Below are 22,547 nucleotides of genomic sequence, written 5' to 3' on the forward strand. Positions count from 1 at the left end.
CCAACGAGGCAGAACCAAGCAACTTCAAGTTGGCGCTGCTTCTGTAACCATTAACTGCATGTGTGTGTGTGTGTGTGTGTAGCCCAGTGAGGTAATGGCCAGCTTCACACACCCTGTCAGTTCAGTCGTTCAGTGGCAGCAGCAGAACGCGGTGGGGAGATTTGGTGGGTGAAGGCCCCGGCTTGGATGAAGTCTGGCTCCCGCTATAGAGAAGCCAGGAGCCCCTGGGCGGAGGCTCTTCTCCCCCCTGGGAGACCCCTATAGCTCCAGGGTGGGCACTTTTAGTGGAGCGTATAATGGAAGCTGGAGCAAGTTATGCACTTGTGTTATGAAAGAGCCGCACGGCGCGGCCACCGCCGCAGTCTGTGGTGTCCAGTTACAGTCTGCAGCATCTCCCCCTGTCAGCACGTCGCACGCCGCGCAATACTTTCCTGTTTTAAAAGAAACAGATATGCGTCGTGTGATTAACTGCAAAAGATCACGGGCAGAATGCGGCGTGGAATGGAGGGGGGAAAAAAGCATGTGTGGCGCCCCGGGCGGTGGGGATGAGACGCTCTCTATCCAGCATACAGACAGCATACCCCCCCCCCCCCCCCCCCCACGCACACACACGCACTGACATGTCCTACACACTAAAGTGTGTCTTTTTGTCTGTGTCTGTATAATAAGGGACACAACAGAACATGAGAAGAGACTCTACATGTATGAGTCTCGGGATACATATTTATGTCCAGGCAGGAAGAGAGACACTAATACTTATTCGCCCCGTCCTTATAGAAAGTGTATTCTGTTTTTTTTTTTTAACTATCCACGTGTATTTTATGTCATTATATTATAATTATGATTTGAGATACATTTTTTTTTATGTTTTACTATGTATGTGACAAATGAATCTTGAATGATTTTTTCATCATTAGAGTAATATTCTCCCTACTTTTACTGAGAGGGTTACTGTACTTTCAGCAAAATACTGTGTTTCGCGTCACCTTTAATTTTTCCTCTTTTTTGGGGGGGGGCAGCAGCAGATTCGGTTTACGGTCTTGACAAAAAAATATAAATATATTGTAAGAATAATATAGTTAAAAAAACAGAATCGGCTGCTTATTATTCATGGCGGTGCGGCCGATTCGCCACGCCTGGCGCGCCCCGGCGCGCGCTCCCGCGGTAATGAGCGGGATCTGTTAACCGGTAAAACGAATGAATAATGAAAGGACCGGGCGGGGCGGGCGCGCGCCCGCGGGCCGCGTCTCTCGGCGCCCGAGGCCGGATAACCGTCTCAGCGGACCGTGGAGAGGACTGCCGCGCGTGCGCCTGGTCCAACCGTCGCATGAACCCAAGAGATGAGAAATTCGTAAAAACCAAAAAAAAAAAAAAATAAAGGTTTTGAGGTGACGTTCCAGACGATTCGGCGAAGAATAAAACCACGAATTAATATTATTTTATACTGCGATAAAACTCTTAAAACTTCATATCCAGTTTTTTTCAAATGTAGCTACCGGTAAAAACAATAATTCTGAAATTAAATTTATTTTTTATTAATAATGTGTTGTACAGGCCCGTGACGCCAAAAACAACTATTATTAAGCTCTTATTAAAAAGATCATACGTGTAAATTATAGCGGATACTGGACGTCTTGGTGGAGAAGAGGTCGGAAAACGAGACACGATGTTCGCTCAGTTTTTCGTTTCTAACCGACTTTTGTGGATTTGACTGAAACGTCGTTCAGTAATTCTCGGATTATTAATGGGCGCAATATATCACGTATTGTTCGGTGCGCAGCCGCCTGTGGGTTTTTTTAGCGGGGGTGTAGGTTTTTTTAACGGGGGGGGTGAAGGGTTTTTTTAAGGGATGTGGAGGGTTTATAAACGGGGCGGGGTGAAAGTTTTTTTAATGGGGGGTGGAGGGTTTTTTAGGGGGGGTGAAAGTTTTTTTAATGGGAGGTGAAGGTTTTTTTTAACGTGGTGGGGGGGTGGTGGAGGGTTTTTTTAACGGGGGGGTGAAGGTTTTTTTAGTGGGGGGGGGTGTTTTTTTTTTTTTACATTTTTTATTGGGGGTGGAGGATTTTTATAACCCGGAGGGGGGGGTCTCGGGTGGATCCGTGTCCCCCCCGCGGACATGTGGCTGCCGCACCTGGGTCACAATACTTTCCGCTCGATGGGTCGCGCGCCGGAACCCGCGGGCCACGCGCATTAAAAAGCCCGGATCGACAGGCAGCAGCGAGAGAGAGAAAATTATTTCATCCAACAAAAATGCGCTGTTCATTTCTATTTCTCATCTCGGCTTTAAACGTTTAATTCAAACGTAATTGCCAAATTCGCTAATAAAAAAACAATCGTCCATTCACCGCATCTGCAACATTAAAATAAAACGCTTTGTAGCGTTGCGGTGATTAAACACCACATGTACAATTTAGAACGAACGCTATTTAATATTTTATATTATAACATTTGTCTCCTCTGCAGTCAACCTACTTTTATAATAAAACACTGGTAACTATTACAGGTAGCTGTTATCACTGTTATCGTTATTATTAGCACACAGACGAGAATGTTTTATACAATAAAACACATTTTTTTTATTTGATAGAAATGAAATCACCGAACAAAAAAGACCAACTTCTATCCATCACCAGAACAGCTTGTCTATGGGGAACAAAAAAAATAAAATGATAATAATACAAGATGCTACCTAAACCAAGCGTTCACCCACGCACAATGGTACAGTCACAGAGTAACAGCCCGGTCTGTTCTTATATACAAACTTCCGTTAAATTAGGCATAAATAAATATATACAAACATAAATATAAGCTCCGCCCTCCCCCCCTTTTTTTTATTATTTCCGCGTCATAAAAACGAAACGAAGATCTGGCCTCCCCCGCGGGGCATGCCGGACACGGGAGCGCGCTTTCACTGAAAGCCCGTCGCCGCCGTCCACGTCGCGAGTCGCGGAGCGCACGTCGTCATATGTAATATGTAATATGACTCGCGGACGCTGCCCACCTGGATTTCCAGTCATGAGCGCAAAACAAGAAGAGAACAGAAAAGAAAAGAAAAGAAAAGTTGCCATGCAGACGTCGAGACGTTCGTTCCATTCTGTCCCCAAAGTGTCACGTTTTGCTTCACAGCAGTCCGATACCGTTCAAAAATTCCCAAATGAATTATGATTGTGCCATCAGAGTTGCTTTGTGACCATTTTCATATTTCATAAAAAAATCCGCCATAAAAAAAAAATATTAGAAGGAAAAAACTACCAGACGTTCGTTCTTTCCTCCTTCCTGGACACTTCGTGGTCAGACTTCGGAAAAAAATGATCCACAAAAAAAAATGATAATAAAAATAAAAAAATTGACGCGACGTGACGACGGATGTGGAAAAGTCCCGCCACCACGCGCACCACGTGGCTGATTTCGGGCCGTTTCTTGCCCCCGACGCCCGTGGACGTGATCCGCAGTGAGGTAAGACGTGATGGGCGTGACGCGATCCAACATCAACAAGCGGCGACGCGCCAGCGCTCCCTGTCTGACGTCATTCCAGCGAGCAGGACACAGCTGACCTCGGTGTGTGTGTGTGTGTGTGTGTGTGTGTTCTACCGCAACCAAATCAATAACAAGTTTTAAACACTGAAGGGGATCTATGTGGCAACTTTCAAGGTCCCTCCAAACAGACTTTAACAGACTCGAGCCCAAAACACACACACACACACACACACACACACACACACATAAAAACAATGGTGGCGTTCATTGGCGTTGAGGCCATTGTCCCAAAATCCATCTTTTTTTTTTTAATTCCATTGTCTTCTCTTCTTCTTTTCTTCTATCCTCTTCTTTAAAGATGCCACCACCACCACCACCACCACCATCATCATCACATCACTGCTTCCCTCCCCAAAAACATAAATGCAATATCTTCAAGCTAAGATTATAAAGGATTTTAAAACATCTGTAGTTGTTGTTTTTTTTTTTTTTTTCGGTTTGATTGTTGCGTATTTATCCTGCTTCTGCGCATCTCCTGCTCGCCGTGTCTGTTTTTATTTCCGGTGCTTCTCCTCTTTGTCGCCGCTTTTGGAGGTGGGCCCGTCGCCCGCGTGCCGATTGGCTCCGGGGTTGCTGAGGAACATCTTGTCCAGCCCCTTCAGGGCCTCGGTCAGGTAGTTCTGCAGGGCGGTCAGGGCGGCGCAGATGGCCGGCGAGCCGAAGCCGTGGGTGATGAAGCTGAAGTGGGAGAGGCAGCTCTGGATGCCCGGCTCCAGGATGGGCGCGGGACGAGAGTTGCCCAGGGGGGTGCGGTCCTGCGCCAGCAGGTCAGTGAACTCTTTACACAGCTGCCTGGAGGAGAGAAAGAGCGGGATTCTTCAGGATCCACTCATCTATTTACAACAACGTCCCCTGACTTGGACAGACAGGTAGACAGAAAAGCGTGAGGGAGAAGAGAAGAGAGTCTGAGGGAGATGGGGAACACCTAAACATCCAAGCTACCCCACTTTTATACAGGATGGAATACCGCGATCTATTGTATTCCATACTGTCCGACGTTACAGGAACATGATGGCTGTAGCAAGAGCGGCGCATGCGAACTTCAACCGCTCACTCCTGTTACTCGTGGTCGTGGCTGCCGGAGAAACTGGACGCACACATTCCCTCACACACTCGCACCCACGGAAAATTCACCCCGTCTACATGCCTTTAGGTGGCAGGAGGAAACCGGAGAACCCGGAGGAGACCCCCAGTACAACCAAGGTCTGAGCCAAACTCGCAACCTTGGAGGCGTGGGACATGGGTACATACACTGCACATGTATTAATGTTACCGCATGGGAAACATCTACACCAGTGTTACGATATAACGTAATGCTGTTCTGTGTGAATAATGTATTTATATCATGCTAATAACGTATTTAATAACGCTTTTACGTAAAACGCAGTGTCCTAGTTACGCGTTAGTAACGCGGTATCTGCACGGAACCTGCGGATTTATTCCGCCTACTCTCATGTAACCAGTCCATTTACAGCAAACGCATTCATCACGGGTCATAGGTCATAGGTCAGTGGCGCAAAGTGGCCGGTGCGAGTGGATCAAACGACATTTTACTTGCTGTGACGCCCCGTCCAGATTCCATGACTACGCTGGCTGGCTGGAGGACTAGTTATCTCCTCCTTACCAACCAGCTGCATTAGCGTGGCGGGGCGCTGGCCGTGGTGCTGAACACGCGGGACAACGGTGTGTGTTTCACACAACTATTCTATACTGGCAATTATTTATATATATATATATATATATTTAGCAGTAATATATATAGTAGACAGAAATTAAATGCCTAATACTTTAGGGACGGTGGTTCCCTGTTTTCATAATAAAATTAAATGAAATTAGTCAATACCTGGCAACACAGCAGGCTGCCGGCTTTATCCAGATACTGTCCAAGAAAAAGAGACATAAATCTGGTGCACAGGCCTGGGACAGAACGACGAAACCCCCCCCCACCCTCCCCAGGGAGACGCCGATGACGCAACAGAGGTACGACGTCCGCGGACGTACACGGGACCGTGGCGGGGAATAAGCGCGGATGAAGCCATCAGGCGCGTTAACTCGCACCGAGAGCTGGGTGTCTACTGGGAGACCCCCTCTCCCCCTCCATCCGTCAGAGCTGTAATTTCTCTTCTCCGCTTCTCTCGGTGAGGCTCATGTATATGGATCGAGCTAAAAGTGGGAAAAAAAACACCAGATCACCTTTGACCTCCGCAGCCACTCGCGAGACTATTTTTTTCCCCGCAGCCTGTCTGCAAACAAGACGGACTGATCACTGCGTACCTGGGAAAAATAATAATTAACCTCCTGGGTTAGATCGATTTAGGGCTAATTAACTGAGCGCCAAAAAAAAACCACGAAAGACTCCAGCCGCGTGGAAAAGCGAACATCCGGCGTCGCGTGGAAAAGCGTGACCCGCGTCTCCTGCTCGAACCCGCGACGAGCCTGGTGTCCGGTGCTCCCTCCTCTCATTCATTCTGGGGCGACGGGACGTTATGGGGCCCGAGGCGCGTGGAGGGGAACGTGGGTGGAGGGGGGTGGGGGTGACGGACGGGACCCTGACAGATAGACTGAGACAGAGAGAGAGAGAGAGCAATGCCCCCCACCCCCGGGCGGAACTTGTCGTGGAAAGCTGCCATTTTACGACGCGTTTATAACGCGGACTCGTGTGCATCCGCCCACGCGTGTAGGTGTGGAGGTCCACGTACTTCGTTGCCAGCAGCATGTTCTTCCGCGAGTGGATCTCGTTGGGGTCGGTGTGCTGCCGGTTCAGGTACTCGGACACCGCCTTGGTGGGGAACTCCGTCTCGCAGATGTAGCCGAAGTCCCGCGCTAAGTGGACGGCTTCGCCTGACGAGCAAGCACAGCGATCGCGATCATTCTTAATTATCCACGCACTGCCATAATTACATAAAAAAAAAATCATATCAACGCACAGCCGCGTCAAATTTTCACCGCGGACCTCGTCATGAATTAGTGGGCGATAATTCACGATTAATAAACTTTCCCATTACCAATACACAAATAATAACCCCCTTTTTTCTATTTCGCGTCTCACCTTCCACCAGCGACGTCAGTAAGGTCACGTTGGCGGCCTTGCGTCTCCCAGCCGGTAGGTTGAGGCCGATCTTCTCCAGCTTCTCCCTCAGGGACCTGCCTCCGTTTTTCGACTTGGCTCTGGGGGGGCAGCAGCGGAGAACAACGTCGCCCCTTTATTCTTTTGCCGTCGCTTTTGTCGCTTTTTAATTTGTATCTTTTGACGACGACGCGGCGTCGCTCGTCGCCTCACCTGCGCAGCACGCCGCCCAGCAGCGACGCGTTCAGGCACTCGGGCGGCGACAGGCGACGCTGGACCTCGCCCACCGTCACCTTGTACTTGGAGGTGGAGCTGAGGAGCGACAGGCGGCCCGGGACCGAGCAGAACACCTCGTTCACGTTGAGGGCGAGGCCGCCGATCAGGCCGTCCTTGCTCATCATCAGCGACGCCACGCTCTTGTGCGGGACGGGAACTGCGTGGAGAGGGGGAGTCCGGTTAAAGCGTGGCCCGACGTACACGTGACCTGTGACATTATTATTAGTATTAGTATTATTATTCATATTCATATTTTACAATTAATATTTATTTTACAATAAAGCAGATCGACATTATCGATCGCTGATTGACTGAGACCCCTCCAGATCACATTAGCCCCCCGACGCCGAACGCTGACGGGCTAACGAGCGCGAGGAGGGTGAATAATGGCGCGAAAACGAATCACGGTCCTGTGGGGGGGGGGGGGGGGGGGGGGGGGGGGGGGGGGGGGGGGTCGCCTCGTTAACTTTCACCGAATCAGCGGGGAGCCCACATGCCGCGTTCTGAAACAGCGTCATTTATTACGGCGTCAAACGACGCTCTTAAAATATCAACACGCTTCAGTTCAGCCTCCGGATTTTCTCGTTCGAATTTAGAAATAAAAACGACAACGACGTGACAGTCGATAACCGAGAAGAACTTTTTTTTTCTCGACATTGTGATGCGAATTAACTATTTCTGCTCACGTTCGCGCATGCGTCCTGAGCACACGCTGCCTTAGGTGTCACGTCGTGAAGGAAGGTGCCGACCGTGTGTGTGTGTGTGTGTGTGTGTGTGTGTCCAACAATTACCTTTCTTAATTACCGACTGATCCAGGATGTTCATGCCGCTGTGGTTGGCGTCTTCCACAGCCTGCGGGGAGGAAGACCACCGGGGTGAGGCACAGCGAGTTTTCGTATTTTTTTCCCCACGCGTGAAAACAGGCCGTCGCGTTTTACAATGACTGGATTTATTGCTGGCTCTAATGACAATTTTTTTTTTTTAATAATTCTGTGATTTTAACTCCGGGGTCACGGGAAATGGCATCCGCGTGGGGATTAAAAAAAAAAAAAAAAAACCCCGGATCACGTCGTCCGTTAAAACCCACCTGCACGTCCTCCATGCCGTGCGCCAGCCCGTGCAGGGACAGGCCGTCCCCCATGCCCGCCTCCAGGCCGTGGTGCGTGGAGTGCAGCAGCACGTCCGGCCGGCGCACCGACGAGTAGTCCCGGCGCGGCGGCTCCAGGCCGGACAGCTGCGGCAGCGACGCGCGGGGCTGCGGGAGCAGCGAGCCGCCGTCCGCGCCCCCCGCGTCCTGCCGCTGCCGCGACCCCCACGGGTGCTGCTGCGGCTGGTGCAGCGCGTTCAGCGCGTACGGGTCGCCCACGTGCGAGTACGGGTCCTGGCTCTGGTGGTAGGGCAGCGGCTGGTAGGGCGGCGGGAAGTAGGGCGGCTGGAAGTCCGAGGAGGGCGCGTGGGAGAGCGGCGGCGCGCTGGAGTAGGGACCCTGCGACACGGAGCCCAGCTGCGAGAGCCTGGAGCTGTGGCTGGAGACCCCGTCATGGCGGTCCTGGGGACAGTGGCAGGTGTCAAAGGTCACTGTGCAATTCCAATCGGATTTCTCACACGCGTAATTACGCACGGTACGATATGCAGTGAAATGCTTTAGGATTCATATTTTTATACTCCACTGCACTGTAGTATAGTATCTTGCTGCTATAAAGGGTTTTAAAACACTTTTACGAGTTAGAAAGGACGCCACCCCACTCACCGTGGACGAGTACGCGTGCACCAGCATCTCCGCTCACAACAAAAAATAAAATTAAAAATGTAAAAACGACAAGAACAGTAAAGTAGCAGCGAATCGCGCGACGACGAATACACGAGGAAGAGGAAGAGGAAGAGGAGCGCGCCGCCGCCGCCCCTCGCGCCTCCTCGCGGTTTGCGCGTCGCGTCTCCTGCTTCCCGGTTTTTAAGGACGCGGAGGGGAAGCGGCGCGTGAACGAGTCGACGCGCTTCCCGCCGCCGTCAAGTGACGTTCGTTCAGCGGGGAGAGCGACGCGAGGAAGAGGAGGAGGAAGAGGAGGAGGGCTTTTTAATACATCCGTGTCCCCACTCGTGACTGGCTCGCGCTGTTCGGGGTCCCTGTGACCCCATTGTCCCTTTTAACGCCATTGTTCATCGACACCATGAATCACACCCCCCCCCTTCTCTCTCCGCTCGGGTCAGCAGTTCCGCGCGCAGCTGCGGGTCCGAGATCCACTTCCGGTCGCACCGTCAGAACCTCGTGGACGCGGAGCAGAACCTGAGCTCGGTCACACGTCCACCTGAGCCTCGCCGGGTCAAAGTTTGGCGCGAAGTGCATTGCGCGAAAGCGTCCCGCGTCTTCACTGTCGCAGATTTCACGCCACGACCCGCGTGGACGTGAGAAAACAGCCATGTGCGCACTTTTCTGTCTTTTCTTTTCTTTTCTTTTTAAGAAAGAGAGGGTCAGGAGGCGACATGCCGACCCGCGCACATCTGCGCGCCGCGACGTCGCGTCGGGATACGTTAATATCGGTAATATCGGAAACATTTTATATTCATTTACATTTAACATTCCACCGCGGAATTATAATAAGCATTTTTAACACCACAAAATCACGCAGGTATTAAATTAATTAAATTCTCAGTCAGACCAAATTATTACAATTAATTTTTTATCAATGTGTTGATTGATAATTCGTTCGAAAGATTTCCATTTTTACGCTCAATTGCAAAGTTATAATCTTAGAAAAATCGATATAAAAACTTTCGCTCGTTTCATTAAATCGCGGTAAAACGCGGTAAAAAAGCCGCTGCATCTTCACGTAAATTCTGCAGATCCAAACATGACAAAATCTCTCCAGAAAACACCAGACTGTCATTCGCCTTTCTTTCTTTTTCTCTTTATCTTTCTTTCTCTTTTGCGGCTCCTCCGGAGAGGACGTTTACCTCGTAAATATCTTCATACTTGACATTTTCCACCAGTTTCCACAGCATGTTCGCGCGCTGCTCCCTCTAAAGCGAGTGCATTCATGTGAGGAGTGAAGTTCTGAACTCCCCCCTCTCTCTCTCTCTCTCTCTCTCTCTCTCACTCCTCTCCCTCTCTCTCTCTCTCTCTCACCCCTCTCTCACTCTCTCTCCCACACTCTCTCTCCTTATCTCCCTCTCTCACTCACTCTCCCTCTCTCACTCACTCCCTCTCTCTCTCTCTCTCTCTCACCCCGCTCCCTCTCTCACTCTCTCTCCCACACTCTCTCTCCTTATCTCCCTCTCTCACTCACTCTCCCTCTCTCACTCACTCCCTCTCTCTCTCTGTCTCTCTCTCCCTCTCTCTCACCCAGACAACTACTACACGCGCACGCCCAACAATCCGAGACCCCCCCCCTCCGCCGTGATGGTTTCTGTCTGAAGTTTTACACGGAAGGGAGTGACACTAGCTCGGTGTGTGTGTGTATGTATGTGTGTGTGAGTACTTGTATCTCTACTTGCCCTCACACACATATAGTTTGCTTAAAAGTACTGAACGTTTTTTATTGGTAGACTAGAGTCATAGCGGAGTTAGAGTAGAGTAACTCCCGGGTTTTAAAAGTGCTGCCTAAAGGTTGTAAATATGTAATGTCACACCTCGAGTCGCCCGGGTCCCCACAAAGCCATAAAGAAGATTTTGTGTGTTTGTGTGTGTTCTTGTATAGATTTATTGTTGACAAAAGGTAAAATTATACAGTTTAGGAAATGTGTTTTCTAAATATTATTAAGATAATACTACAACTACTACTAATAATAATAACAATAGTAATAACAATAGTAACAACAACAACAATAATAATAATAATATTCACACTAAAGTGAGTTTTGACTCCAACGTAGAGCTTATGTAGATGTATTTACACATTAATAATTCAGATATTACAAAATGACGTGCGTGTTTCTTTGTGCTGAAATAGCCAGTCATTTTTTTGCGGTACGAAACAGGTATGAAAAATGTTTTAACTTCACGGTGAAACCACCTTGTAGTAAATTTTAATTTACTTTCACTCGAGCGTGTAGTACCTCCGTCCTAACCTGCGGTACTGATGGTGGGTGTTACACTATACATACTACACTATACTACACTACTACACTAACACTATAATAATATAATACACTAACAATACAAATATAAGTCGCATTCTTCCGCGCCACGTGGCCTACTTTGTGGGAGGAGCTAGTTGACCATTCAAAGGTTTTAATCCACTCGTTTTAAATCGGAATAATGTAACGCGATGACCCGAGTGTCACTAAGCGGGTAGAAAAGAGCCGTTTAACCGATACGCGGGTTCGCTGCGCCACCTGTTGGCGGAGAGATGAACCTACAAGAACTGTGTTGGGGAAACGTGGAACGGGATCACCGTGCCACCCGCGTTTAATCATTAAATAGTTATATAGTTTTGTTCCTGGTTTAATAAAGTCATAACTATATGGGGCAGTGGAGGCCTAGCAGTTAAGGAAATGGCCCGGTAATCAGAAGGTTGCCGGTTCGAAACCATGTCACTAAGGTGCCACTGAAGAAGGTTCTGTCCCCACACACTGCTCCCCGGGCACCTGTCATGGCTGCCCACTGCTCACCAAGGGGGATGGTTAAAAGCTGAGGACACATTTCACTGTGCTGTGGTGTCACATGTGACAACTAATCACTTTCAATACCCACTCGAAGCCATACATCTATCCTGCTTGGAACCTTTTGACTTTCCGCCACTCTGAGTAGTTTAAATGTCATGCTGATCAACTATCCCGAACCGCCAAGGTGCCACTGAGGGGCCACTGAGCAAAGCACCCGTCCCCACACACTGCTCCCCGGGCGCCTGTCATGGCTGCCCACTGCTCACTCAGGGTGATGCTTAAAAGCAGAGGACACGTTTTGTTGTGTCACCATGTGCTGTGCTGCATTGTTTCACAATGACAATCACTTCACTTCATTTATTTTAACCTTTTAAAACGATTAATCATATCCATATCAGCCTGTACAGTATTTAAGTTTTAGTTTTAGTTAGTATAGTTTAGTTTAGTGTGTATATGCAATCTTGAATCTCCAAACCTCACAAAAGATGATAAGCAGCAATGAATCCCACAATGTCATTGTTGATTTGAATGATTTCATGCGACCTTTTTTTAAAAGTCGGCGAGCCACGTGTCTGTACGCTGCCTGCCTACTACCCATGGGCTCTTGGGACTTAATCTATCAATAATATGACACTCGGCACTTTATCAGGCACGTTCTGATATATCTCAAACCCGGGTCATTTTTAACAGAGCTTTTTCTTCTACTTTAATTAAAATGAAGTAACTTTCACAGCCTGGAACATTTCACTGACTGTCGCACAATCGCGTCTGTGATTAATGAAGAAGAAATCTCATCTGATGTCATGTGCAGACTACACTGAAGTCCTTTATGAAGTCCTGGTAACCTTAATTACTCTGCATTATTATTCATAATGTACAAATAACCACTGGGCCACCAGTAGGAGTACAAATCTGGTCTTGTTTGGCATGAATTTATCATGATATTGAGTTGTGTTATATTTTTTCCCGTACTGACAGGTTTTAATGTCTGCTGAGATGCCGGTCACCATGACAGGTATGATTGCATTTCTTCTTTTTGGTGCTCCTTGCACGGTGAACACACACCTCACACACAATATTCTTCATCCTCTACATTTGCATCTTCGGCCATTTTCCTCGGCAATTTTGTGAAACCCAGTTATCTAGTGTGTTTATTTGTTAGGGATACGATTCAAAAACCTTTCACGAGCGGACCAGCCGCTCTGTGCCACTGGTGATGCTTGGATGCTTGTTTGCTGGAACGGGTTAAGTCACGGGCCCGTTAATATTTAATCTGTCCTGCTTCTTCAAATGTGGAGCCAGGCACAAGCTAACACGCCCTTTTACAGACGATGGCCAAACACTGAACATATATCATCAGCACACTGCCAGCCCGCCTTTTATGGGGGGGGGGATGTCTTCAAGCAATGACAGATGTCCTGACAGTTTGGAGAGCGAGAACAGACCTATTTATTTCATGTACAGCCCTCTTTGTTTACTGCAGGGTTTTGGTTTCACACACACACACACACACACACACACACACACACACACAAAATAGGTTGACACATAAAATCTTAAAACAGAAAGAGGATACAGCGATGCGATAAATCGTTCGTTCTCATTTGGTCAGAATTGTCGTGTTACAACCGCAAGGTGGCGGTAGAGCCTCGTCGTGAGCGGTGACGCTGCTGGTAAAGAGACAGAAACACAGGGACTTTGCTTCATTCAAGCACGTTTATACATTAAATAATAATAATAACAATAATAATATTAAAATTATAATAGTAATTAGTACGTATGTGATTTTTGTAGGCTGTGTACCTGATAAATTGCATATTTTTTATAATTAGAGAATGTGGTTTTATAAGTAGGGTATCGGGTTTTATAAAGACGGAATCAGGTTTTATAAGTAGGATATTGAGTTTTATAAAAAGGGAATCGGGATTTATAAATAGAGAATCTGGTTTTATAAGTAGGGTATCGGGTTATATAAAGACGGAATCGGGTTTTATAAAGAGGGAATCGGGTTAATAAAGACGGAATCTGGTTTATATGTAGGGTATCTGGTTTTATAAGTAGGGTATCGGGTTTTATAAAGACGGAATCAGGTTTTATAAGTAGGATATTGAGTTTTATAAAAAGGGAATCGGGATTTATAAATAGAGAATCTGGTTTTATAAGTAGGGTATCGGGTTATATAAAGACGGAATCGGGTTTTATAAAGAGGGAATCGGGTTAATAAAGACGGAATCTGGTTTATATGTAGGGTATCTGGTTTTATAAGTAGGGTATCGGGTTTTATAAAGTGGGAATCGGGTTTATAAAGAAGGAAAGCGGGTTTTATAAAGACTAATTCAGGTTATATATAGAGGGAAATCGGGTTTTATAAAGACGGAATCGGGTTTTACAAAGACGGAATCGGTTTTTATAAAGAGGGTATCGGGTTTTATAAGGTGGGAATCGGATTTTATAAGTAGGGAATCGGTTTTAATAAAGAGGGAATTGTGCGGAGCTCGGCGTAATTTGTCGGTTTCTCTTCATTTGTCTAATTATTTGTCAAAGTTGAAATTATTGTCCAGAATTGGACGCGGTGTGTTGAATGCGACACGAACCCGTTGACCTTGTGCTCCTGTTTAATTCACCGACTGTAAATATTACATTGTCGACGTTCGCAGGCGACGTTCTGCGCACGTAATGAACAAACACAGAAACAATCACATAAGTAAATAAAGCGCTTTGAGCAATATGCTTTATTGATCAGCGTAGCTCTCCAAGTAAGGATATTTTCATATACGTAGTTCAAAGCCTATGAGGAAAAAATTCGTCATTTATATATTTATATATAATTTCTCTTACAAATGCAACGTAAGGAATCTTTTTTTAAAACCGGCCTCATGGTATGAAATTGGTGTGTGTGTGTGTATGTGGGGAATGTCTGGTTGGGACAGTGTACAAACTTTTAACATGCACAATATACAGTTTCTAATGGCAACGGAGCTGGAAACCGGGACAATTTTACAGTTTGATACAGACCAGAGTGAGGCCTAGGCATAACTGGGAATGTTTTATCTTTTTAATCAAAGATATTACATTTGATTTTTTTTTAAATGACAGAAAGCAATATATAACTCGATAAAAAAAAATAATAATATAAATATAAAAGACAGAAATAAGGAGTTTTTCTTTCGTGTGTGTGGCCTGAGTGAGAGAGTTCTGAGACCCACAGACGTTAAATGTTCAACAGAAGAAAACACAGGCCTTCATTCCACCAACCGGTCTCAAAAGTAAAAGCCATTTGTGGTCATGTGAAGAATTATCAAATGAAAAATAATAATAATAATAATAAATTAATTGAATGATCTAATATCTGACCAAACACCCCTGGCACAATCCAAACACGGCAGCCCGGGCTGTGCGTCCCATTCCGCCCGGTCAAAGTTTGATCTTTGTCCCTCTGTCTTTTCATGGCCGGCGTTTGGATGGTTCTGGCCACCAAGAGCGGAGAGGGAGAGTCATTCCGTCTTTTCCAACTTGCCGTCTTTGGACGGCATCTCTGTGCCCTTGCGGAGCGGCGTTTTGTCGGCGCTGGCGTTGATCTGGCTGGAGTCGGGCGTGCCGGTGCTCTTGTTGGTGGAGTGTTTCTCCAGGTAGTTGAGCATTTCGCTCAGAATGGTCTGGAAGGTGCTGAGTGCGGCACAGATGGCCGGAGTGCCGAAGCCATGAGTGATCAGACTGCAGGGAGAAGGGAGAGGCTCATAAGGTGTGTGTGTGTGTGTGTGTGTGTGTGTGTGTGTGTGTGTGTGTGTTACTAATGTAACAGGCTACTGGACATAACGACAGAATTTCATTAAATTAAAATAATGAAACATTATAGACATGTATTTTGATTTGTCTGTGTGTCTGTCTGTATACCTGAAATGTGTGAGGTGTCTCTGGATGTCAAGGTCCAGGATGGGTGTGGGTCTAGAGGAACCCAATGGAGACCGATCCTGACTTAGAAGGTCCTGGAACTCCTTACAAATCTGCCTAGAAGCGCACACACACACACACACACACACACACACACACACACACACACACAGTTAATACAAATCAACGTATCAACATACATTCTGCTAGTAACGAGCCAGCGTTCATAACTGGTTTGTGTGTGGCATCGTTTGGAACAGTTCAAAGGACTAAAAGCTCCAGAACCGTGAGGCTCTAATGTCAGAACGGAACAGCAATACCTCATAATGTTAATTAATAATCCAGAAATATTCGACCAATAAAGCAATTCACTAGTACTGTATTAAACATATTAAATATCGGCATCTGTAATTTATCAAACAGTCACCACATGTACAGTTACAATAGTCCTATTGTAATATACATTAACTATACATTATTATATATATATATATTATATATACACACACACATTTAGTATATATATTATCATCTATAGATACATACATTTTATATCAATTTCATAATTAATTAGTCAAATCTATCTTTGCATCAACTTGATTATTATGAAATTTGTGGATTCTGGATTCTGGATTTCTGCACGAGTTTGTCTGGGAGATCTAAATAATGGCCGGTGACGTGACCCCAAAACTCTCATTTTAACCTGGACACAGGCAGGACAAAACATGGTATAAACACACACACACACTCTTCTCTTACTTGGTGGCCAGCACCATTTTCTTGCGAGCGCTTTGTTCCTTCGGCTCGGCGTGCTGCCGGGCCAGATGCTCCCCAACCGCTTTTGTTGGGAACTCCGTCTCACAGGTGTAGCCGAAGTCCCGTGCCAGGTGGAGCGCCTCGCCTGCTCCCCGAACCGAGGAGGAGAGAGAGAGAGAGCGAGAGAGAGAGAGAGAGAGAGAGACGGGCGGGTCAAAACCTGGGCCCAGCAGAGTAGCCACACGTAGCACCTGCCTTCAATTCAGTTCCAGCACATTCATTCAGAGCAGACTGAACCGAATCAGTTCACTCGTTCAGTTCAGTAAAGCACAGAAACAAATGGACGAACCGAGGAGGACAAGAGAGAGACAGGGTCAAAACCCGGGCCACCTCTCCGTCCCCACACATAGCACCGGCCTTCAGTTCAGTTCCAGCACATTCATTCAGAGCAGACTGAACCGAATCAGTTCACTCGTTCAGTTCAGTAAAGCACAGAAACGAGTGGACGAACCGAGGAGGACGAGAGAGAGACAGGGTCAAAACCCGTGCCACCTCTCCATCCCCACACGTAGCACTGGCCTTCAGTTCAGTTCCAGCACATTCATTCAGAGCAGACTGAACCGAATCAGTTCACTCGTTCAGTTCAGTAAAGCACAGAAACGAGTGGCAGAACCGAGGAGGACGAGAGAGAGAGAGACAGGATTAAAACCCGGGCCCAGCAGAGCAGCCACCTCTCCGTCCCCACACGTAGCACTGGCCTTCAGTTCAGTTCCAGCACTTTCATTCAGAGCAGACTGAACCGAATCAGTTCACTCGTTCAGTTCAGTACGAGTGAGAATCGGCTCCCGCTTATTATTTCATAACCATCTCACATCGTGTACTGAAAGGCTTCGGCGTGGTTACCTTCTACTAGAGACGTGAGGAGGGTGACGTTCGCCGCTTTCCTGCGTCCTGCCGGCAAGTTCAGGCCCAGCCGGTCAAGTTTTTCACGAAGGCAGCGTCCACCATTTTTCGACTTCGCCCTGTTAAAAGGTGTAAATTCCCGTTTACTCATTGGCGACATTTCATGGGATTTTTACCACTTTATTAAGCAGCGTGAGGTTTTTTTTTTGTTATTCTGCGTTCTGTTTGATGTTGGACTGGAGCAGAGGGAATTTCTCTCTTCTTTCTTTCTCTTCTCCCCCCTTCATTTTGCCTGTCTCTCTCTCTCCTCACTGCCCTCATTTCTGCTCTCGGTCTGGAGAAGCTCATCAATAATGGAGCTCCACGGCTCCCTCTCTCCTCTCCTCCTGCCTTCTCTCATCCTTCTATCCTCTCATCCGCACACACACACACACACACACACACACACATCTCTCCTTCATCTCAGGGTTAAGTGTCCAGTAATCTTTCACCGCCACTCTCTCTCTCTCGGTTCTTCTAGCAGAACGTGTGGTGCTGCTCTCCTGGCGGATGGACCACCGTGGTGGTGAAGTGTGTGTGTGTGTGTGTGTGTGTGATGCTGACCTCCTGAGGATGCCGCCCAGCAGCGACGCGTTCAGACACTCGGGCGGCGACAGGCGCCTCTTCACTTCCGCTATGGTGACCTTGTATTTCGAGGTAGAGCTTAAGAGCGACAGCCTTCCGGGGACCGAGCAGAAGAGGTCCGTGGGGTTCACCACGCACGTACCCCCTGAGAAGCGGCAGGAAAGCGGGCATGAGTACCAACAAGCAGCTCCAGGCACACGATACTACACGCTGGTAGCTGAGGAGTGTGTGTGTGTGTGTGTGTGTGTGAGAGAGAGAGAGAGAGAGAGAGAGAGAGAACCAAGGGGGAACCCCGAGAACCCGACGTTCTGGCCACGCGCACGTCAGTCGTTTAAAAAAATTAATTCTTTCCTCCACCCGAAGAGATGATAAAATAACCAAACGACGTTTCGATCGGAAGTGGTTTGCGTTTCGCGTTGCCGTGGGCGACGGGAGAGGCGCGCTCCCGCCGGTAGCCCTGGTCGCGCGCCGGGCCCGGAGGCGGCGGCGCAGTTTAAGCGCGCGCAGCTTAGCCCGAGGCGGCGCGCGCGCGCGCGATCACAAATCAGGAATAAAAAAAAAAGGCCAAAATTAAAGAGAGAGAGAGAGAGAGAAAGAGGGGGGCAAATGTCATTTCCGGTTCGGTGTCCGGTTCGGTTCGGTTATAACCGCGGTTACGGCGCGAAAAAGAAGAACTTCGTCACAACTGATGAATTAAAAAAACGCGGACGGACCCGAGCTCAGCCTTGGTTTTCCAAGAGAGAGAGAGAGAGTGTGTGTGTGTGTGTTTTTTTTTTAATATTTTTTATGAATATTCAACGCCGCCAAAAGCCGCGGTCGGTGTGAACAACATGAAAAACGATCTCGGCGTCATTAGCATATCAAAGCGTCCGCCCGAGGCGAGAGAAGCTATCGATACCGGAGCGCGAGGTGAGCCTGAGATTATTGGCGGTGATGGGCGGCGCGGCGGAATCCCGCGCGCGTCATTAACTGGAAGTGATCGCGCTGGGAGCGCGCCGCGCGGCCCCGACGCCGCGGCCCCGGGCCCTGATGAAAGACCTGAGGACAAAGGCGGTGGATTTATTCTTCTTCTTTTTTTACTGTCAGATGTCTTTCGATTTTTAAAAATTATTCCATGTCTGCACGTATGGTCAAATAGCCAGTCCAAACGAACAATAAAAATCATAATAACAACGTAATTATTGTACAAATTCACCTTCACTTTTTTCATATCGACTGTAAAAATTAAAATCGACGAATAAATAAATTTTGATTAATTTGTGAGAAACGAATAATGAGTTGTTGTACTAATCGTACAGGTTTTCGTGTTTTCACGTATTTCTCACGCATATTCGATCATAATTAATATCTTCAATTGAAGCACGTACATAAACGTAACAGAAGTAGTTTGTAGAAGAAGACGTAGTGCTAGTAGTACTACTAGTAGTAGCGATAGTAAAAACAATAGCAACATTACATCTATTAGTCCATCAATAAACTCTGCGGGGAAAATGAAGCAAATTATTTCCAGATGTAACATGTAACACGTGTAGCATATGACACCCTAAACATTATAATCATAAATCATACCTTGTACGGGCCTCGAATAATTTCGTTAAATTCAAAATGTATAGATTTGGCAAACAAAAATGTAAGTGGATTGAGTCTGTAATATTATTATTGTGTTTTTTTTTTCAGAAAAAGAGAAAATAATTATCATTATTTAAATTATTTTCCCAGAACTTCGGGAGGCCGATGGAGGATATGTGTGTGTGTGTGTGTGTGTGTGTGTGTTATCTTACCTCTACGGATAACCCCTCCTTGTCCATTAAGCACGAGGCCGCATTGCGCGTCTACGGAGCCCTGAACAGAACAAAAAGCCTCGTCAGCGACTCGAACCCGCTGCCCATTCACTCCGTAAACCCGACCCGTTACGGGGGGGTTTATTTTAGTCTTATCGGTGATGTCATCGGCGTGAGGGACACGAGACATTATCTAAAGAAAAGCGTTAATCTGTCTCTCTCCCACACACACACACACACACACACACACACACACACACACACGGTCGCGGTGTGTTTAGCGCCATGCTGCCGAGGCCTTGTAAGCCTTTTTAACAAACTCCTGCTCCATTTTTCCCTCTTTCCGCGGATAAAGTGATTATCGAATCAATATACAATACATACAGGCGCGCTCCCGGGGCCGCGCGCTTTTGTCCCGCGTGGCAAATCTTTTTAGCGGCGCGCATCTGCTGCGCCGGAGAAAAGGCCGCGGCCACCTTTTCACGAGTGGGTGGGTGGGTGGGTCCGGCGGCGGAAATAATACGGATAGAAAAATCCGCATTTTATAGCGGCGACGGCGGCGCGTTCTCCGCTCGTGTATCGTCTAATATAAAGTGTTTTTTTTTTTATTATTAACAATACCGGTTGCAATAATAAGTATCTTTATAATCATGTACATAAACGTAGAAGCGCATCGTTCGTTCAGTGATGATTTGATATTTCCTTAGAATTTCTACGTCGGTCAATATTGTATAAAGTTGGCCTGTTTTTCCGCAACGCGTGATTATTATTTCGATCGTTGCCTTTATATCTACATAAATACATTTGTGCGGCCGCGTCGCGGTTTTATGATGTAAATGGACTTGATTCGGGTCTATTTCGGGTATAATGCGCCTGATTAGCATGCGTGTGTGTGTGTGTGTGTGTGTGTGTGTGTGTTTTAAGTTCAACTTGAACCGCTGACAGCGCTCAGATGTCGCTGCATAAATAACCAGTTGATTGACATTAAACCCCAAATTGGATAAACTACGGGGCTCTACTGCGCGGGGTCCGCCTTTTGTCCGCGCTCTCCCCGATCCCCTAATCCGCCCTTTTAACAGAGAAAAGGGGGAACGGGCGGCTTTTCAGCGCCAATCTGGAGCAGAAAGGAAGTCGACGACTCGACTCGACTCGACTCGACTCGACTCGACTAGACTAGACTACCTGCAGCTCCTCGGCCCCCGGCGGCGCCAGGCCCAGCCCCGCCCCGGGCAGCAGTCTCTGGTCGGGGTGCACGCCGTACTGGGCCCCGTGGCCCATGAGGGACAGGTCGTGGCGGCGGTACGCGTCCAGGCAGCCCAGCTCCCGCCGCTGCTCGTCCAGGCACGACGTCTTGAGGGCGCTGCGCGCATTGTGGTGCAGGTTGATGAAGTCGGCGGGCTCGCCGTGGTGCAGCTGCTGGTAGTACTGCTGCGTGGGGTGCAGCGGGTTGAGGGAGTAGGCGTCCGGGGTGACGGCCGGGTGGCCGTGCTGGAACTCGTAGTGGAAGGACTGGTGGTGAAGGGGCGTGTACTGGTGGTTGGCGGGGAAGTAGGGGGACGCGAACTCGGCGCCGGCGGCCGGGTAGGTGAGCGGCGAGGACGAGGAGTAGGCGACGGACGAGTTGGCCACCGACTCCAGGCAGCCGAGCTGCATCAGGCGGTAGCTGTTTGATCCGTCGTGACGTATCTGTGGCGGGGCAGAAAAGGGGAGAGACGGCGGGTGAGAGGCGTCATTGCGCGCGAGGCCGTTCCACGGCACGCACGCACGCACGCACGCGAGAGAGAGAGATGGAGAGAGAGAGGAAACGAGCTCAAAGTGGCTTTTAGTACCTGACGGCGGTGTCATCTCCGCGTGCCCGGGAGGGGAGCGCGCGACGCGGCGACGGCGACGGCGGCTCCCGCCCCCCCCCTCTCTTTCTTTTTAAACGTCTTCTCTCTTTCTTACGCGTCTGTCATTTTGCTTAAACAGAATATTCTTCATCGGTCTTCCGTAAAACGCCCCCACGCCGCTTCACGCACCCCGAACGCCGAACGACTTTCCCGCGCCGCGCCGCGCTTATCATTTCATTTTACTTTATTCATTATTTCTTTTTTTTTTTTTCATTTCACTCCCCACACACCCACAAGCAGTCCCCTCAAATCGTACCCACTTTTTACCCCACTCCTGTCGCCCCGCGTCGCCTACAGACGCCGTAACGAGTTTCTCCTCCAGCCGTAACCCTCTTTTTATTAAAAAATAATGAAATAATGACGGTGATGAGCGGAAAGAAACTGAGCCGAAATATATATATATATATAAATATAAATATACCTCCGCGTCGTGGACCAGTCCCGGAAAGGTGGCGGACATCCTCGCGATTCCCGATAAAAAAAGCCGCGACTCTGTCCCCGCGCCGCCGGACAGCAACAAGCACCGAGAGAGAGAGGGAGAGAGAGAGAGAGAGAGAGAGGGGGTAAAAAAAAAAAAAAAAAGACAAACGAGGAGCGGTCCAGAAAAAATCCCCCCGAAAAAGCGGCGCGTGGCCGTGGGAGCGCGCGTGGAAAAGCTGGCGAAAGTCGCTCCCCTCTGCACAAAAGGCGCTCCCCGGCTCGGATTTTGTACTTGCTGGGTATTTCTCCGGCTGATGTCGTAGGTCCCTTGGCGATATCGAAGTTTTGAAAATTAAGCATCAGCATAGAGGAATGGGAGGACAATAGATGGAGGAGAGGAGTCTCATCCCAGGAGACAAGGAATAAATATTGTATCTTCGCCTAATAAGGAACCAAGCGCGCTTTCAACATTTTTCATGCTTTTTTCACCCCGTTTTTTTTTCTTTTTTTTCTGGTTGGCTCGTGCGTGGACGTTTCTCTTTTCCGTGGGTTTTATACACCATTTCGGTTTTTGTCGAATTATCCGAACGAGCTTTGAGGGGGGTTTTAGCCCTCGTTTTTGGACGTTTCTTTTTTTTTTTTCGTTCCTACAGAAACGTAAGTTTCGTTTAAATCCATTCTGTCGATGTGCTGTCGAACGTCTGAAATAAATTTCATTTTGGGGCGTTATTTCACGGCATCCTTTCTTTTCTCGTAAACGCGCCCACCCTTTTACGGAGTTTTACTGCGTGTTTCGTGGAC

General features: G+C 47.9%; 2 protein-coding genes across 5 annotated transcripts; both read right to left on the bottom strand.

The window, feature by feature from the left end:
• Positions 1-3,913: 3,913 nt before the first annotated feature.
• tfap2b (transcription factor AP-2 beta) lies at positions 3,914-9,945 on the bottom strand. 4 transcript variants are annotated; one of them, XM_029002612.1, is made up of 8 exons: positions 9,833-9,945; positions 8,221-8,429; positions 7,968-8,055; positions 7,672-7,732; positions 6,818-7,088; positions 6,587-6,705; positions 6,237-6,378; positions 3,914-4,329 (listed from the first exon to the last, which is right to left on the bottom strand). In XM_029002612.1, the coding sequence occupies exons 1-8, from the start codon at positions 9,878-9,880 to the stop codon at positions 4,032-4,034; spliced, it is 1,236 nt and encodes a 411-aa protein (XP_028858445.1). In that variant the 5' UTR covers positions 9,881-9,945; the 3' UTR covers positions 3,914-4,031. The 4 variants fall into 4 exon arrangements, with proteins under 4 accessions (XP_028858445.1, XP_028858442.1, XP_028858444.1 ...); XM_029002609.1 differs by having other exon boundaries at positions 7,968-8,429; XM_029002611.1 differs by lacking the exon at positions 9,833-9,945 and adding an exon at positions 8,631-8,762 and having other exon boundaries at positions 6,818-7,037; positions 7,968-8,429.
• Positions 9,946-14,293: 4,348 nt separating this feature from the next.
• On the bottom strand, positions 14,294-21,902 carry tfap2d (transcription factor AP-2 delta (activating enhancer binding protein 2 delta)). The gene is made up of 8 exons (XM_028953226.1): positions 21,748-21,902; positions 20,620-21,123; positions 19,438-19,498; positions 17,636-17,801; positions 17,033-17,151; positions 16,133-16,274; positions 15,377-15,490; positions 14,294-15,196 (listed from the first exon to the last, which is right to left on the bottom strand). The coding sequence occupies exons 1-8, from the start codon at positions 21,784-21,786 to the stop codon at positions 14,977-14,979; spliced, it is 1,365 nt and encodes a 454-aa protein (XP_028809059.1). The 5' UTR covers positions 21,787-21,902; the 3' UTR covers positions 14,294-14,976.
• Between the last annotated feature and the right edge of the window lie 645 nt (positions 21,903-22,547).

This window comes from Denticeps clupeoides, chromosome 14 (genome assembly GCF_900700375.1).
Source record: "Denticeps clupeoides chromosome 14, fDenClu1.1, whole genome shotgun sequence".
NCBI lineage: Eukaryota > Metazoa > Chordata > Actinopteri > Clupeiformes > Denticipitidae > Denticeps > Denticeps clupeoides.

Coding starts and splice junctions, on each gene's coding strand:
- tfap2d (XM_028953226.1), bottom strand. CDS start 21,786: ATGTCCGCCACCTTTCCGGGACTGGTCCACGACGCGGAG. Junction 17,802..19,437: donor AGGAGGGGTTATCCGTAGAG/GTAAGATAACAC, acceptor GCCGCTTCTCAG/GGGGTACGTGCGTGGTGAAC. Junction 17,152..17,635: donor CTGGGCGGCATCCTCAGGAG/GTCAGCATCACA, acceptor ACCTTTTAACAG/GGCGAAGTCGAAAAATGGTG.
- tfap2b (XM_029002609.1), bottom strand. CDS start 9,880: ATGCTGTGGAAACTGGTGGAAAATGTCAAGTATGAAGATATTTACGAG. Junction 7,089..7,671: donor TCAGTCGGTAATTAAGAAAG/GTAATTGTTGGA, acceptor ATAATGTCACAG/GTCACGTGTACGTCGGGCCA. Junction 6,706..6,817: donor CTGGGCGGCGTGCTGCGCAG/GTGAGGCGACGA, acceptor CTGCCCCCCCAG/AGCCAAGTCGAAAAACGGAG.